Source organism: Asterias amurensis, chromosome 16 (assembly GCF_032118995.1).
Source record: "Asterias amurensis chromosome 16, ASM3211899v1".
NCBI lineage: Eukaryota > Metazoa > Echinodermata > Asteroidea > Forcipulatida > Asteriidae > Asterias > Asterias amurensis.
Window position 1 is genome coordinate 15,941,130 of NC_092663.1, and position 19,467 is coordinate 15,960,596.

Below are 19,467 nucleotides of genomic sequence, written 5' to 3' on the forward strand. Positions count from 1 at the left end.
CCAGTTAACAATGTCAGAGATACATGACTTGCAACATGAGAGATGAGACTTGGTAACTTTTGGGGGGTAAAGCTCAATACGAAAAGGGTATCGGAATTAGATCAGCCTTTCCGTTGCGTGGCCAAGCGGATAAGAACACCGAACTCAAGCTCTGGTGTTTCTGATCAGCAGGGTGTGGATTCGAGTCCTGATTGTGGCACTTGTTTCCTTAAGCAAGACACGTGGCCAAATTGTTGCGTCCTGCGGATGGGACGTAAATCCGTTGATCCCGTGTGTTGTGTAATACACGTAAAATAACCCAGGACACTTATCGTAAAGATAATGGGTTTGAACAGGTGTTTCTGGTATGATCGGCAGCATGTAGCGCCACATCACATTGTAAACCATTACACGATTCTATAGGTCCTACTTCAAAAACGTATGCTCCACGTACACCTTGCAAAAAAAATAATGAGCGCTTTATAGGGGTGTTAAAAATCGCTATATAAGAATATAGTAGAAATTATTAGTCCCAAGGTTTGATATTGACAAGCTCCCCCCCCCCGAAAAAAAAGAAGTCGATAACGACTTATACACAAACTTGTAATTTTCGCCTAACACAGAGTCCGCTTTATTCGTGTGGCACCTATTCAAAAATGGCATTCCATCGATTTTTTATATTATTTTCTGGTTTCCCTTTTTTCAGTCTTTGTGCAAAAGGGAGTACTGCACCCTTGAGAGATTACTTTTCTTAGAATTATATGAATTGATATCTCTTACGAGACGTGATCAAAAATAAAGACACACAGAACAAAAAAACAATCGTGCATTTCCACTTTGTCACTGGAACGCAATTCGTCTTGTGTCAACACTAAATGTTTGTCTTGGCTGATTTCATTTAGTTCGGAAACTACTGTGCGCACTTGTTGAATAATCCGAAGTAAATTAAATTAAAATTCAGACGGGGATTTTTACGGTCCAATTCCCCACAGTCGGTCTACTCAAGTACGGCCCGCGCAGCGTGTTCAGACATTAATGACCGGCCGTTAGATCTCAATATTTCTCCCCCACGAGGCAAGCAACTTGGACCCAAACACGAACCAGCTTCGGACAACAACAGGATAAAGCGCGGTTAATTATTGCTAATAGCAAATATTAACCTACAATCAGCCTCTGGTTGCATTGATCTAAAACCTGGGAGTATTGAGGGAAAGAATTATCAATAGTTATCCGTCCTGTCGTGGTAATGACATGGAAACAATGCACGGAAAAGCTTTGATAATTAATGTTTAAATGCAGCTTAGGCCGGCGGCCGTCCTTTTTTGATTTGTAAACGAGTGTGTATTTAGCCTACTTCTGTATTTGGGTCAAACCCTTCAAGTCTCCGCTGAGTGGGTCAGGGGTCATACTTTGTAATCAGACTACGATTGGTCTGACCTCTATAAAGGTCAAATCATGATTACACTATTAGCAGTCCGTACCCCTTTTAACTCTGGCTGTCTTTGTGTACACATTTATTTTAAAGGAATTGAGTGGGAAATTCATACAAACCAAAAATTAACAGGGGCATGTTTATACGTCACATTGCCCCCCGCCTGTGGAACTCTCTGCCTAAATGTCTTAGATACATACATGACATTTCCCACTTCCATAAATCTCTTAAATCACATTTTTCAGAGAAAGTGCGCCCGACAAATGCTGTTTTTTGTTTAAAACTACTTACTAACATGTACTTATGTATCGTCTATCATTATATCTGGCTTTTAAGCACTCAATCTCTCTCCAGACGAGTGTACTCATAAATCAAAACCCAGAAAGTAATTGATATTTAATGTGCATTTGTAAACATAATATAACCAACTTATCCATTCGCTCAAAGAAGCTGACAGTCTCCTCGTTAAATATGTTTTAAAAAATCACAGCTGATTATTAAATGTCTCATCATCAGCAGCCGTTATCGCCTGAGCACCGTTATCACAGCGTACACGCTGTTGTTACTAGGGCAATCATTTTGTGCCTTTAGGGTGGTTTAGGCGCCAATGGCTGATTCCTGAGAGTGTGTGTTGTGGTTGGTCTGTTATCATTATTGCTGGGCAAACGGCTGTACAGTTTTAAGATTTAAAATGGTATAAACTCTGATAGGATGTTTTGCTGTTAAAGGGAAGTTACATCTTTTGATTTTGGAACCGTTCGATTGGTTAACTCCCATTTTTATGAATGCACGTAAAGCCGTTGGACCCATGTGTTGTGTAAACGCATGCAAAGAACCTAGTGCGCTTATCAAAAAGAGAAGGGGTTCACCCCGGTGTTCCTGGCTGTGGCTGCTGTATGCGCCGTAGCCTCTTGTAAACCCTTATACAGTGCTACATAATTGGGTCTCAGAATTCATCTGTGCAATAACCTATCTTTCTGAAAGGTATCTGAGAGTAATGATTCTCAGATTCACATTTAGGGGGATACAAACTCACATCTTTTTCCACAACCCCATTACTTCGCAGCGAAATAATCTTCAAAATGCATTGTACTTTCGTATGCAACTGTAGGCCTTACTGCTGTATTAGCCAAGTAGGTTTGTGTTGTCATTCATTTTAAGAGTGACTACTACAATGTGTAGCTTCCCTTTAAATGCAAACTGATGGCTCAGTGGCTGAAATGAAAACACCCCTTCATTTACGGCTTATTGGTTGATGTATCATAATGGCACAACATCGCGTCTATCACATGTTGGTATAAGGATTCCCTGCTAGTAGTGATAATCTCCTGGGTCAGTATTGACCCGGATTTTTACCCGGATTCCGGGTCCCAGTGGACTTTTTCTGGGTCAGACCGACTCAGAAAAATGCGAGCACAACTGATTATTATAAATACGATTACAACTTGGATACAGCGTCAGTTTGACCTAATTCTGGGTCATTTTAACACATAATCCGGGTCAGCCTGACCTAGATATGGGTCAAGCCCCACGAGATACGAAATCTGGGTCAATTCTGCCATGGGAGGGCTTTTATAGTGCACAAACGCAGTCGTATGTATGCCTTTGAATGGATTTGAAATTGGCTTCGTTACCTACTAGGGAGTGCGAAAGACAAACAGAAGAAAGGACAAAATAACCAAAATTACACAGACAGGGTTTGGCTTTACAAAATCCTAGGCTAAATATGACTAAAACATAGTCGAATAAATAAATAAAAACGAAACAAAAATGGAAGGAAAAACAAGCCTTGAGAATACAGTTGAAAGTGGAGGTCACTTTTGGAGGTACCATTGAACTTAGGATACCACACACTAATAACATTGGCTTAGTACGGAAAACAAGCGTTCTCGAGAATTCAGAGGCAAGTGTAAAAATGTTAAATTCAGTGAATGTCACTTTTGACTTATCATTCAACTGAGGATACCACGAAATGATCAAATGTGAAACAGTACGTGTATCAGCAAGGCTTGGTTTGATTCCCAGTAAACACCATCACTGCAAAGATTTCCACAGAGACGTGTGTCGACGTACGTCGTTCATCAAGCAAGCAGTAGTCTACATTTATACAGCCCATAAGATTCACCATAATGTGCATGTGAACACTCTCTAGCTGTAGTGACTTAGCGGTGATACTGGCAGCCCCTCCCCCGATCGATTCGCCACTCTTTGCCCGGGCTATTAAAAGGAGCCCTCACGCAGGTGGGTCCATGATTCTCAGAGAAGTAAAAACTGAAGGCGCCTGATGGTGACTAACGCTAAGCCGCTCACTGACGTGCTCGGTGTGTCTTGAACGTGCATCTATTGCACTAAGCAATGTTTATTATTTATCAGTACAATATGTTGTTAATTAACCTGTAAAAGAAGTTTACTGTTCCATCATAGAGGGTCATTTCTCTATTGTTTGATGTATAGAGAAGTGTACGAGTTGAATTGTTGAGTACCGTCTTAAGAAGTCATCGCATTGTACATCACGTCTCATACAGCGTCTCAATGATATCATTTTATCTCCAAGACACATCAGCTGGTCTCTCTCGCTCCCTCTCTACTAACAGTCATCAATCAGTGGGGTTCTCCGGAGTTATCATGCTCATTACGGATCGCCGCGTCCCAGATGTGGACAATCCGTGATGTTCCGGTTGAAAATTCAGCGCTCACCAAGTATCCTTGGGCACTCGATTTAATAAATGTCAAAACGGAACGCCTGTTTGTGAATAGGCCGGAACATTTGTTATACGCCGCGACGAGTAAGGAATACAACCTCTAATTGCCCACTGTATTGCAGAGGGATAAAAGATGACTTTAAACTTCAAGACGCTTGCAGTTCGTCGCACATTTCATCGGAGGACCTAAGTGTTCAGCGAGGCTAGCAAAGCGTGCCCTTAGATTACGACTTATTGCGTGTGACGCGATTTGCGTGTAGACTGAGCTATATACAGGAGAGCAAGAATCAGCTATGTTCTTTCAACTAGCTGATATACACAAGTGAGAAGCAACTTTGCAATGACCGTGTGAACAGAGTAGTGGATCAGAGTTTGAGAGATTTTAACTTCGGTTAAATCGAGGTGGTTTAAACTTCGATCAGATTGAAAGGGCAGCGTTCTACTTTGACGACGCAAGGACGACGCAGTCGAAAGCTGGCCTCATCCGAGCGTTTTACTATAGTTTAGATAACTGATTTCGGAAACACTGAAGCCACGAAACTTATATTTATTTTATTAGGACTCTATCAGAAATCTGACTGTTAAGTTTAAGACACTACGTTCAAAAAGTCATCATCACTTACGGGATCATTCTACAAATTTGAAATGGCTGGACGGCAAGAAAGACGTGTTAGCCAACGCGGCCTGCACTACGGCGCAGTCCAAGCAATACCAAGGTAAGTGTTTACCAGTTCCTACATGCGTATTCTACGGGGAAATTATCGATGTTGCACTTAGGACCAGGAAGCTATAAAAATTCAGAGGTGGACAGTCAGAGCTGCCTGAGCAATAATGTCTTCGAGCTTTTGTTGTGTATCGGGTCAGAAAAATAGGAAAGGGATCTGGAAAGGTTAAACATTGCGGCTCGATAGGACAGGTCCGTTCGGCTGCATAATGGTGCACCGTTCGATCGGATCTGTAGGGTTTCCCAGTCTTTTTTTACCCGCGCTTTTTTCTACCGGCGCTTTTTTTTTTACCCGCGCCCTGGTCCGTCAGATTGTGGTTCATGATGACGCGGCAATTACACGCGGAGGTACACACATCAAGCAAGGTTTAAGAGGACTGTCCCTACGTGTCTTGAGGCCTCAATGCGATCTGGCAGCATCTTTACAATCGGTTATCTTCCGCGTCGAGTGTTCCTCAGATACTCAGGGTATCCACGCTAGGCAATTAGATGCTGCGGAAGACATGAAGGGCGAGCAAGTTCTAAGGTTCAGATTTTTTTCCCAATCTTATTCTGAACTAGTCAGCAGATTCTTTAAAGAATGGGCTAATTTATACACTTCTTTCTGCGTTATCTAGTGATGAAACGGGGTCAAGGATTCGGCAAGTTTTCAATTAAATAGGTTTTTAAATGCAGATTTACACCTTGTCAACAATTTTCTGTAAGTGTTGACAATATTTGTACTGTTTTGAACATGTTCGACAAAGCAAAATTCCATTATACGGACAATAAACATTGAATTGAGTTATATATTGTGTTAATAAAGGTTCTCGGTAGTTAGTCTCAATGGTCACACAGATGTTTACGCATGTAGGTCAACTAAAACGGTCACAGTTTGATCGTTAGATTCCTGTATCTATGCTTTGCATGTCAAATTATTGTCGTTACGGTAACACTTGCCTCATGGTCGAATATATAACTCTAATGTTCAGAGTGAACATGAGGTGAAAAGTGAACATGAGATGAAAATTTCTTCAAAGGCCAAAATTGCCTCACTCTTTAAATGACTTTACAGACCTGTTTTCCCCCTTCTTTGCTTAATTGATACAGTTAGTGTTTCGTCTGGATGAAGTATGTCTTCATTTTTGCCTTCGGGTAAAATCTGAAGCTTTGTTTGTTCAGCAAAACACCTCCACAATTCCCGCATGACCCTTACACTCATTCCGGGGGAAAAACTCCTCCACACTCCCCTTACGGGTGTTTTTTGCTCCGCGTACACTACACACGAGTAGACCGCGTCTGCTTTGAATCCCTAAATGCCTTTATGACCAAATAATTGTGTGGAAACGAAAGTTGTATAATGTGAAGGTACCCCTTTTGCGGTTACTGGATCAGGGGAATTCAATCAAGGGGAATAATTTGTAGACAGAGGAGCAAAATAATCAGAAGAGAACTAGAATGAAAGTGACGCTATTCTGAAATCATTACTAACACAATTGGAGCTTAGCTCGACACAAGGTGATCGCGTTTAATCAAATGTTCTTTCTAAACGGCAACATGCCTTGGCGATTATCACATGCGCGTTTTGAAGTCAAGCTGAAATAATTGAGGTTGGTGTTAACTTCATGATACATATAAAAGGATATTCCAACTTAACTTGATACCCCTATATGAACACTTCGGGGATTTTCCTTTACGTTGGTAACATAACATCACATGACAAAACATAACATCCTCAAGTCAAACTCATTTTCCAAACTTAATGAACATTTCCAAACAGTACATAGTCAAAAGAATAACTTTAAGTAGTAACGAAGAAGAAAACATTTTTACAAAGCAGAAAACTAATTAAGTATGTGGAGGTATCATCTAGAGGCCAAGGTATGTGGTGAGATGCCTGATGGACAGACAGGTAGAACAAATACAGCATTGATGAAAATAACAATGACGACAATGATAATAACAATGGCAACAAAACTAGTAATAAACAATGGAAGTGGCATCACTAATATAAAAAAATGCTTCTTTATGCGCGGATGAGTTTTTAAAATTTTCATGACTCTGCCAAGTGGGTTTGAAAATGTCACAGTTTCAGTAAGGGAGTGCCAAAGCCTCGGTGCTGCGCTCATGTTTATCATGTAACCCTGAACACCCATGTGAAGGTACTCGAAATACTATAGACCGGATTCTTGTTTTATATAAGAACGTTAAGCGATTTCTGCCGGATGTATAAAACCTCTCACGTATTTGCAAACAAAGATTATAGATGATACGTTTTTCTTGTAAATGTCACATAAATTTATCCTTAAACGAAGATGAAAAATTGGTCAGGATTGTCACTTTCATTTCTAGGGTCAATTCGTAAGCATGGTTACGTCTAAAGACTTTACCAATTACAGATCAACTAACAGATTCCATACAAAGAGGAGAGGACTGTTCAAAATCATTAGCCCATATAGCATGGGGAAACAAGTGAGTGATGTCAAGTGTGGACCGAAGGAAATCTGGAGGAATGTAATATGACAGTAAAATGGAAAGAGAGTTCTTCACAAAGGCTAAAAGCCACCTTTGGTAAAAGGCTACAAGAACAAATACTGAAGATGAAAATAACCCAGGGGAGTTGAAGGTAACAGTCTAGATTAAATGATGGAAGGAAATATGCAATTGGCACGGAGTTTTAAAGAGATGCAATACGATTGAATACATGTGTGGGAATGGCTATTTGTTCCCAATCTCAGAAATGGTAGTGGGTGAGAAAAAAAAATCAGAAATCATGTTTTTTTTAAATTATTATTATTGGTTTATTAAAAATGCAAACATGGCGGCCAAAAAGCCAAATTGCGGATGCATATATACAAAGAGTAAAAAATACAATAATTATTACTATAAATCTATTAAAATTTGAGAAAAAAAGCATTAAAGTTAAACATACTCATATTACACAAGGGAGCAGGTATAAAAATTTACCAAAAAGGCACTACAAATACCCAAAAGACGAGAAAAGACATAAAAAAGAACAGTCAATCAGTTTTTCACGCTCAATTGTAATACAACTAAATTGACACATACAAGTAGTATTTACAAGTATCACAAGTCAAAAACTTGTAATGTTGGTGTTCCCACAACAAAACTAAACGTCAACTGAGCATCACTTTAATTCATTCTCTGAGAATCAAACTTAAACCTCGAGCGTGCAGCAGGAGAAGTAATTCTCAACGACTTGATTTTTACATTATGAATGAAGATTATCAAATGGTCCCTAAGTATTAAACTTGATCGAAGGTCAATACTGCCTGAGTAAATATCAAACCATAAAGCAACATTAACAACAGGGGGTTACAGAAACTTTTCATTATGACAGGAACTTAAGGAGCTTGTTCCGTTTGATCCGGTTCGGATCTCATCAATCATACCCCCAGAGGATGGTAACGGGACTTGAGACTGCCAAGGTGCTCTTAAGATGTAAAGTACATCCTCTGCTTATCATTATACCGTCTTGAGCCTGGTTATTTCCAGCTTGCATGGTCGGTGTGGCGTGTTTAATAAAATAGTGATGGGGATCTTGATGTACATAGAATGTGTGATTGAAGACTGCTTTCGGTTCTGTGTTAATAGCAGAGCACGCACGTGAAAAGTACAGTCGTTATGATAGTGTCAATCACTTCAGAAGTGTTTTAAGAACCATTTCAAGATGTAGAGAGACTTTATCAAAAAGTCAAATCGAAAACTAAGGGGCACTCCAGAATTAGGACCTTAAACTGACGGTACAACTTAAAGCCACATCATTGGTTGCGGCTATGTGTTATCATAATGTGTAGGCCTACAATGGAGGAATGAATACCCATAGCAACAGCCGTAGCCGCAGCTGTAGCCGCCAATTCGGATCCCGCCCTTTCTTTCTTTTTTTCGCTGGTAACTGGAGAAACCTTTATTGTTATAGAATACCGGTATCAATGGTACCCGTTGGGTCTTGTCGTACTCCATACGGTAATACGAGTTGCCAGCGTCTACAGGAGTAATCACATTAGCAAACAAACTTTGTAACCAAATATTGAAAAGTTGTGTTCTCTTTTCATCACCCTTATTTAACAACTTGCCGCGTCTTGCGTCTCAGAAACAAGTTCACAGTGTGAAGTCATGGTAACTTGATCGTATATAAAGCTCATGTAATACACCAGGTACATGTTGAGGTATTTGTTTGAACACAGTCGATCCAAGGTGTCATGTGTACAACCTCGATCCCAGTGATCGGGTCTCGTATCACACTTAACCCCAGGGGAGTTCCGGGAAACATTGGTTTGATTCAGTTCTCGCAAATGGATCTTGTATTGTGCGCATATAATCCAATCCAATCTGATGTAATACAACCAATGTTATCCAATACGCACCTCTGACAAATCATGTGTCATGTTCTCATGCTGCCGAGTTTTCCGGATTTTGAACCCTTTCAGCTTGAAGTCGGGTTCACTAGGGAATGGTTCCGACTTTAGATTTACCTTTTTTATTAGAAAAGCCCCCCAAAATACCACCTTTATTATCACTGATGTAATTGAACATGATTTGACATCCTAGAAAATACCACACAGATACGTAGTTTATTGTCCTTTGGTTGTTGTAAAACGCGTGACGTGTCATCATTTATTTTGACATGCTTCCGATTCCGAGACGCCCCAACATTTTATGTTGGAATCCAATATGGATAATTATTGGACACTACTAAGCGTCGTTTCCAATATAATCGCTCCCGGCAGTTTGTCCAAACGGGACAAGGTCATGTCACGGAGGAGAAGGTTTTTGTCTACATGGGGTTCAAGTTGTGTAGAAGGGGGTTGTAGAATTGTCAGAGTGTGATGGAGTGGACGAGTTCTGTTTGCTTTTGTGTTTTTGTAAAAACAATTGCCTCGTAAAATGGAATAGTCCCGATTTTACCTTGTGACTGTAACAATGTACTCACATGCATCCAGTATCTGTGTATAATTTTACGAACAGTTTGATGGCATGTCAAAAAGTTAGACAATATTATTCATACTAACATATTAACAAACTTTCCCCAAATCGCACACACCCTTCAAACCCTATCCGAATACTACAACAAAAAACGCCCTTTTTACAGCCTCGCTACCATGGGCAGCGCACCCCATCGATTTCTCTCGTTATGAGCGAGTAAGGCATGCTGGGGAAAAAATGGCGCGGCGAAATCTATCACGCCCTGGGAACGAAGTGCGCCTTTTTACGCTTGTTTGGTTATAGTCTCAATCCCATCCGAACTAAAAAATCGACCTATTCCCCTCTATACCAGGAATATAAATGACCGCGAAGTGATTTGACTTCTTAAGTTTTTAACGCAGTTAATGTTCACTCCCCGTCCAGGGGCGAGAGCTCACGACCCCCCCCCCCCCTTCAACCCGGGGCGCCCCTGGCACCTGAGTCAAATCCGGAACAACACCAAAACCACCGGATCGATTAAACCTATACTCACGATCAAGGGTGTTCCGAGCAAGAGATTATCCGGTGAAAATACGTGTAACTGATACGACATTAATGCACTGTCGGACACCAAGTCACCAGGATCGACAAAACTAGTCCGGGAAAACCGGGAACCCGACCCCGTCACTTCTCACTGTATTTGCTAGGAGTTTTTTTCTTCGTTTTCTCCTATCTTTTTTCTTGAGGCGCCACCGTCTTAAGACGCGATTGATGAGCCATTGCAATCTCATTCACTGAGAGGAAAAGAATTGAGAAGGTCTCAGTTTCATAGAAGCTGAAGATATCGCTTGGCGTCTTCAATCGTGATGAGAAAGCCAAGAGGAGAAAGCCAGTCTTTGACAGAAAAATTACAAGATGCTTTGGCCGCTGGTGGCCTGATGAATTACTCTGTATTCCCAGCTGACGATCAGGGCCCAATCATAAAGCTGTTAAGTTTCTTTGCTAAGCAAATATTGAGTGAGGCACCAGTGACAACAGTGTAAACTTAATGTAATTATGGATAGCAGCCTATATTTGTGTCTAGCAAGTTTGTTTGCTGATTTAGGCTTTATGAACTTGAGCTCAGGGCCTATATTCACAGAGCTGCTTTGGCAGGAAATAACGCTTAACCATTTTCTGCTAAGCAACAATGAACATGATACCAGCCACAAATGGTGCATGTGACGTGGTATTTTGGCTGGTAACCGTATTCTGGTAAGCAAAATTTGTATTTGTATGATCAGCTACTTTCTGTGCCTATTAAACACAGCTCTATGACATTAAGCCCAGCGCTATGGAACTAACACGGATAAGATGACTTAGTGTCATCGTTGACCATGATGACCATTTATCACTGCTCATTAAAAAGGCAAACTTAATGATTTATTTATACACAGAAACCTCATGGTGTGTACACAATTTGTTAAGTGTCACAACATTCATACATTTGTTATGAGAGCCGTAAAGATACCTTGCTTTTCTTATTACTAATGCGATATTAACTATAATGAGGTGATTGTACTTTTCGTTGAACGTAGGGTGTATTTGGGTAGAACGATCGCACAATATGCTTTAGAAAAGTTGTTGTGAGATGAGTTTTTGATTTGCATTTTATACTCTTCATCCCTGTTGTGTATAAACGAATTAATATTTGCAAATAGGGGATGCTTAACTTTAAAAAGGGGTTGTTAAACCGTTAAAAAGTTACCAATATTTATTGGGAAAAAACCCAAGTAATATCGGTTCGTATTCTTAACAGATAAGTTATTTTAACTAGTAGATTGGTTTTGACACAAACCGCATTGGTTGAATTTCACCCAAACTTGGGAGTTTTTTTCAACCAATCTGTTTTAAGGGTGTGATCATAATCGAGAAAAAGGAGCTACTCAATTTAATTGACAGCGAGGGAAGGTGGGTCAAATTCTCTTTCCTCTCATGAAAATATGATTCAAAGACTTGGAACTGACCCTGACACAATTAAAGCTTCGCTGGAACTGTATTTAAATTAAGGAAGTTTAATTTCGTTGCCCCATTTCTGAGTCGAAGTAAAAAATAAATCTGTATAAAATAATTAAATTCTAATTATGGAAACTCCTTAAAGTGTTAATCTTGTGAGAAGCTTTATACTAAACAAGACGAAACTGGTGAGTCAAAGTAAAAAATAAATCCATAGAAAAGAGAAAAAAATAATAATTTCGTTGTCCCACTTCTGAGTCGAAGCAAACAAACATACAAAATAATTAGATTTTATTAATGAAACACGTTTGAGAAGCTATTTCCGCGAAACAAGACGGTACTGCAGCACACATCAGAGACAACGGGAAAATATTGGAAATGGTTTTGGATGATGAGGTCAATACCATTAGGTTAATTACTGGGCATGGAAGAAAAACTAATTACAACAATAGACAGGATTAAGCCTGAGAGATCCAACTAAGCTTAAGACTAGATTCATTTCCTCTCAATCGCCCATCGATAGACGGGTCGCTTCACCGCTCGATCGTTAGCCTAATTCTTTAGAGTGCTTCTCCCAGACACAGCACTAGGCAAAACACTGCCTACAATCAACCATCCATTGTCGGTGTATATCACAACGAGCATTCCTTGAGAAAAGCGGAAGCAGATTTCTTTCCTCTCTGGCCCTCTAACATTCGATTTGTTTTTTCTTGAACGAGCCGAGAGGGTGAGTTTACAGAAATTGTTACTTGATGCTTCTGTTTCAAATCGAAATGATGTCTAGGACTTTCAGGTGCACGAGTCGGATTTCCATGTAAGTAATTACAAATGAAAATGTGAATGGTATAGAGAAATGATCTGTGGCCGAGTGTTTCTTGCTTATGATAAAATATTTTCAAGGAGTGCTCTTTCGATCTTGCCCTTTAGAATAAATAACCGCTCTTCAATCGTGAAAGGTGCAGCCTGATTTGCATTCATCTTGTCTTAAAGTAGCTTTGCCATGTAAATTGTTTCTTCAACTTATTTTATCATGAAATCTTGAGACCGTTAAAAGTGCAAGTTGTGTGGCATCCCCGTGTACGCCTGAAGATACCTATGTTCAGAAAAATGATGACGACCTTTAATGACCTAAAGATATTTTTTGTAAAATTTATGTTTACATCACATGAAATTCCGAAGGTAGGTTTGAGTAAAGGGTGTGACCATTTTGTCCTGAGGAAAGACAATTTAGATTCGTAAATTTGGTTTACGATTTCTTTCAGCTAGTTAACCACCAAGTAAATTAAGCAGTTTTATTAGGCTTATGACGTATTAGAATGCTAAGTATTTTTCTTGAGAGATTCCACTGCTAACTTGAAGTTGCTTGGATACTATTCTCAACGTGTACGCACTTGCACAAGCAAAGGCAAAATTCCCTGCTAACCCGTGAAATACGCTTGACGTAAGTGCAACCGTAAGCGCCGATTATTTGCTAACGGTAACCATAGCCATGAAATTAGGTCCTGATCTTTACTGCCATAAAGTGCACGTCTGGCTATACTCTTTGGATACACAGACTTGGAATTAAACCTAGCGTCAAACGAGCCATCAAACTGTTTACACATCTTCCCGTCTGGGTCTTTATTCAGATTAATCCGCTTGATGGAGTCGATATCGAGGACAAAGTTTTTTTTCTTCTTCTTACTCTCTGCCGCTAGCAACTGCTCTTACATTTCAAGACCGCATCAATTTGCGAAATTGTAGATCGATACCGAATACACCGTACACGAAAAGTCGATTAACCGAATAGTGAAGTGACTTTTGTTCGCGTTTGGCGGGCACCACAGGGCGAATGTTTTATCTGTGGCCCTTTTCGAAACCACGGCTTCGGCTTTGAATTCGGTTCAGGCTATATAGCTTGGCCCCGTGGTTGTTTTGACAATGTGCGTGCTCAGGGGTTTAGACGAGGACGGGGCCTGAAGCCGAATCCAAAGCCGAAGCCGTGGTTTCGAAAAGGGCCTATGTATGTGCTGTGAGGAGTACCACGAAGAAAAGTAAACATGTCATTAAAGGGACACGTCGCCATGGATCGGGCGAGTTGATCTATGAAAACGTTTGTAACCATTTGTTATGAAATGGGTATGGCTAAAAAGATATTTTGAAAAGTTCCACACATATGCCTCATACGTCAATTTGTGGTGTCAATTTTTTTGTCTAAGTATTTGACTCCACAAAATGGACCGTGTTAGTTCGCAAAGGAAAAGGGAAACCATATGCATTTTATAACAAATGGTTACAAACGTTTTCCATAGACCAATTCGCCCGATCCAAGGTAATGTGTCCCTTAAATAAAGCGCGAGACGCAATTTCCGGAAGTCTTGTCTTAAAGCCATTGGACCCTTTCGGTACAGAAAAAAAAAAAAAGTTAACAGATTTACAAATAATTTACAGAAGGTAATGGTGAAAGACTTCTCTTGAAATATTAGTCCATGAAATGCTTTACTTTTTGAGAAAACGGTAAAACAATATAAATTCTCGTTAACGAGAATTACGGATTTGTTATAAACACATGTCATGACACGGCGAAACGCGCGAAAACAGGAGTGGGTTTTCCCGTTATTTTCTCCCGACTCCGATGTCCGATTGAGCCTAAATTTCCACAGGATTGTTATTTTATATATAAGTTGTGATACACGAAGTGTGGGACTTGGACAATACTGTTTACCGAAAGTGTATAATGGCTTTAAGACTCTGAGGCGTTCAGTTGAAGACCGAAGACAAGTTTAGAATCAGTGTGAGACCGAAAAGAATCGAGAGCATGAAGAGTCGAAGAACGGGGTGTGTATCTTCCGCTGATTAACCCTGAGGTAAGCTCCCATACCGTGTTTACAGGACTTAAGACGTGGGTTTGATTCCGCTGAGTGTGGTCAATGGCCTATATTAAACCTCAGTGGAATGGTTAGTGTCTATGAAGGGAAAGCTTTACGGGTTTGGCTTCGTGGATTCAAAGTGTTACTGGTACGGGCCCACATGGGATATTAAGTCAAGTGAACGCCGTGATCTAACTCTATCATCACTCTCGGTCCAAGTTTGTGCTGTGGTCTAGTTTCACCTGACTGTCGTGCATGTTTTTGCTTGGAATGACTTACTCCAATTATCAAGTTATCATTTCATTCTGACTGCATCTTCACTACAAACAGATCATATCTACTTGATCAGTGGTTGTTTACCTTATATTGTATAACACTCCCACATAGGCCCAATTTCATAAAGCCTGTAAGCACAACAAAATTGCTTAGCATGAAATTTCTTCATTGGTAAAAACAGGATTACCAACCAAATTTTCACATGTTGCTTATTGCTTGATACGGGTTTTCAGCTGTTGTTTGCTAAATCCTGAAAATCACGTGGAAATTTTGTTAGTAATCCTGTTTTTACTTAGGAAGAAATTTCATACTAAGCAATTTGTGTGCTTACAGGCTTTATGAAATTGGGCCATGGTCATAAGAGAACTGTAGTGTGGTCAGATGAACGCAAGTGGGAGAAGTTTAATCCAATATTTTTGTTGAAATGACTGGTTTGCTTGTCAGGTATTGAAGTATTTTCTCACTCCGTCAACTCTAGAATTATAGACTCTTCAGAGTCAGAATGTTTCGTTACTAGTTGTTCTACAAAAAACATCTTACTTGTCTCTCTCTACCCTTCCTAATACAAAATAAATGAAAGAATGACTTGTAATAAAAAACCTCTCAAAGGAACTGAGTGTTTGAGCACTGTTCTGAATCTATGTTAAGAAGAATAATCAACGAAATGTCTCCATTTTATGAAAAGGGGATTTGAGGGGTAGAATATCAGATGACTGATATTAAGCCTGGTGCTTATTTTATTCGTCTAGCTGCAATACTTTTTAATGTGAACCTTGAGCATTCACACGAAGGTTCTCAAAATACTAGACCGCTATCTTGTTTTCTATGAATGTTAAGTGAATTTAACCTGATGTATAAAATCTCTCACGTACTGCCAAACAAAGATTTCCTTTTAAAAGCTGAATTGTTTTTCTAGCAAATGTCACATAAATTTATCCTTAAACGAATATGAAAAATTGGTCAGGGATTGTCACTTTCATTTTTAGGTCAATTCATTGGCGTAAAAACGAGACAAAAACAACACAAAAATTACCTTTAAACAAAATCAACAAAACTAGATCATGGGAGTTCACCCATTGCACAAACACACATTATGTCTTATATTTGACTATGAGAGAAAAAAAATACATTAAAAAATCTCTAAACAAAATTATAGATCAGACTAGATCATGCCAGAGAATGTACCAGCCGTCGACTTCACCAAACTCTTCCTAACTAAGGATTAATCTTAGGACTTTAGGACGAGTTAAGTTCTGTTTCCAAAGGCGTGGGACGCATTGAACCCATCCTAAATTAGGACGGGTTTACACTCGTCCTAACTCGAGATAGGATTAGTCAATAGCGTTTTGTGAAATTGGCTGCAGTACACAGTGCACCAATAAGACTCTTTCAGCAAATGCCCAATAAATTATTTTGCAATGACGTCACGACGTCCTAACTTTGATCTATTTAGATAACAATGTGATATTGTCTCATTACCGGGTTTAATTCTGAAAGAAGTTATTGTATTAATGAGGAAACTTACGGGTACAACCGTGTGTAAAATCTCCTTTGGGAGGAGTGGTATTGACGTTTTCAGTACCTTTAAGAAGTAGGCCAACTGTAAAAGTAAACTTGTGAGACAACCATTTTAAAAATCTCTTCAGAGGGAGTGTCACCAAGGTGGTCTCGACGTTTCGAACAGTACACTCTGCTCGTCTTTACGTTTATTTTTCTTGTTTGTGGATTTTTACGAAGCCAGGAATGTCTTTGCAGTCGAGGTCGAGTAATTCCCCTTTTGTGCCCTCGGTTTGTTATGACAACAAACACAAGGAGAGTACCGTTAATTTACTTAGTTGATGGACGTTCTTCCTGTTAATGATAATCCTTAATTAATACCTTAACTAACCGGACATGAATCAAATACCGAATACCGTATTAGTATTATAATGATATGTTTTGTTAAGCTTGTTATGTGAGTTCATGAGGGTTTCATGATAAGAAAATAATCAAACATGCAAACTAATAGTCGAACCGGATGCACTTTAAGGGTTAAACTTCTACAAGTCCCTACAGCATTTACGTCTCGTTTTAAGCTTCTAGGAAAGCTGTTAATCCCGGAATCCAGAAACGTCTTGGGCTAGAAAAAAAAGAGAAAAAGAACTAATGCCTCATCTTTTTGCAAGTTGTCATTGTCTTTTCCCAGACACATGCATTCCGTGAGAGGGAATAAATTAGAAGGAAATAAATATATGTAAAAACATGTTTTCCATCTGTGTGTAAACTCTTAAAACAAACAAGGGTGTCATCTTTCAAAGTCTAAGAAAAGAATTCAAACTCAAAAGGATTCAGGGCGGCATAATGAATAGTAAACACATAGGGGGAAGGTACATCACCGTGGAGGAAAGTACACTCATTCCAATCATTGTCAAAGGACAATCGAAAAAAGGTTCATTGGAAATTATTTTTCAAGGCAAGACAAATTATGGTTGTGGAAGTTTTGTCATCGTTACTTCAAAGTGTTTTCTCATGTATGCCTATAACGACTTACAATCTTTGAGGACATTTTTGGTTCGCTACTTGAAATCTGAACGTAATCACTTGATAAATATTTCATACAGAAATATTTCTCATTTTTGGGGGAATAATGTCTCCCTCTATCTAAGATTCCAAATTATTCACTCTTTCTTATGTAAGATAAGAAAGAAAAAAAAAATAATGTTTGAAAAACTGTGCTTATCCTTTCTTCACGTTTTCTCTTCTTCAGGCATACGACTTTAACAATCTTTTGACTTCTTCATACAGAAGTCGGAAATAATATGTCAGATTCCACATTGATTACTCTTTCTCATGTAAGATTTCACATCCAAAAGTCATGAGTTGTATTTTTCTGAGATTCATGTTAACAACAGTGGGTCTTTATGTTACTTTATATATGATAACAATTAAGTCGCAGTTTCAATACCTCAACTGAAATAAACTGCGCTTCCGTGAATAGACGTTTCTTGTGTGTATTAAGCTTACGGAAGTGCCCTTGTGGGGGTCTACTGCACAATGAAACAATTGACCACGCAAGGGAAATCTTTGTTCAACTTGAAACCCTCGAAAGAATTCTTTCGAAAAGGGAATTATAACAACAATCGCAGAAACCCCAAAACGGGATCCGTAAGCAGGCCTGTATGGAAATTGTAAATTTCTACTGGAGCATTTCAAGGGCACCAAGGCAATGACTGGGGGCATTCGCATTCGTTGCCTCCTTGAGGTATCGGGCATGCGATGTCAGTCATTTCGCCCCCTGGCAAAGTCGCCCCTGCAAAGTCGCCCCTACAAAGTCGCCCCCAGCAAGCTCGCCCCCTCCGTGTACAAACTCGCCCCCTCACAATGTCGCCCCCTACAAAGTCGCCCGACACAGTATGCACAGGCAGACGCGAGGTCCATAAAATCAAGTCATACCTTCTATATAGATTACAGATATACGGTTAAGATGGATTATTTTGTAAAATAACAATCCCATCAGGAAAAAGGCTTTCTTTTGCGGTACATTTCCTTTGAATAAACCTCCTTTTTCCATTGTCTACTTTTGCTTTTCAAGTCTGCAGCGCTGGCTAGCGTCTCTTTAATGGGAATTATATGAATCGTAGATTGATATATTAAGCCCTTAATTGGATGTGATATTTAACGGCAGGGAAGTCTTAAAGACTGTAAAGACACGGGGGATTTGTGCTTGTGAAGTAAAACTGCTTGCAAGATCAAAAATGAACCTTTTACTTGCCGTAATTTGTCAGTTGGGATTCATCTATTTTTATTAAACGGTATTGTGCATGGCAATATGCAATAGGTTGAAAAAAACGTAGTTAAATGTAAGCACTGGGTTAGTGTCTTTTTTGAAAATCAAAGCTATATTTTGTTTGCCGTTTAAACAAAAGTAATTAATTCAGTACTGCAGTGTAAGTGAACTAACAAGTATACATTTTGGTTAAGATACTATTTTTACTTCACAAATATATGACTTCATGACTGTTAAATAGTTCTTTTGTAAATTACACTGTAATTTACAAAATAGTTGTTTAACGGTCATTATAAATTAAAATATTTTTTCAAACTAGGTTATTTGAAAACACAAAAAGAAGATTTGAAGCGATCGCACAACAGACAAAACTTGAGTTCATAATTTAAGTTGACAAATTACTCTAGAAAACACGTCCCCACCCACATTTCTCTCTCTTCACAGTCACTAACAGTTTAGGGTAAGATGGCATGTTGACGGCAACCTGAGCCCACTTCCACAGATAATTTTTCCATTAGCGTGTTGATTACAGTTACAAAATGTGATAATAAGTGTCCTGGGGTCGATTTCACAAAGAGTTAGGACTAGTCCTATAGGAGATACCAAAAACGTATAGTTAGTCCCAAGTTAGGACGAGTAACTATTCCTAACTCGAGATAAGACTAGTCTTAACTCTTTGTGAAATCGACCCCTGGTTCCTTGCTTATTTTTGATATACGCACCATTTTACTGTTTTTCTGCCAGCAATGGTTGAACCTTGCTCCATATAATTTACTGACATTTGGAAACGAGGTCGTCCCTGTGAAAAGAAACTCATCAAGGTTCTTCGGGGTGAACGT

The 19,467-nt window shown here is 39.3% G+C and overlaps 1 protein-coding gene across 3 annotated transcripts in view; it reads left to right on the forward strand.

The window, feature by feature from the left end:
- LOC139949053 (calcitonin gene-related peptide type 1 receptor-like) overlaps positions 1-19,467 on the forward strand; it is a 127,061-nt gene that overhangs the window by 81,101 nt on the left and 26,493 nt on the right. The window contains exon 1 of one of the 3 annotated variants that reach the window (XM_071947452.1): positions 4,157-4,829. The exons of the other annotated variants lie outside the window; for them this stretch is intronic. Within the exon in view, the coding sequence (XP_071803553.1) occupies positions 4,759-4,829 (71 nt within the window). The 5' untranslated portion in view covers positions 4,157-4,758. Of the gene's footprint in view, positions 1-4,156; positions 4,830-19,467 lie in introns of those variants that run through there. 3 annotated transcript variants of the gene reach the window in all.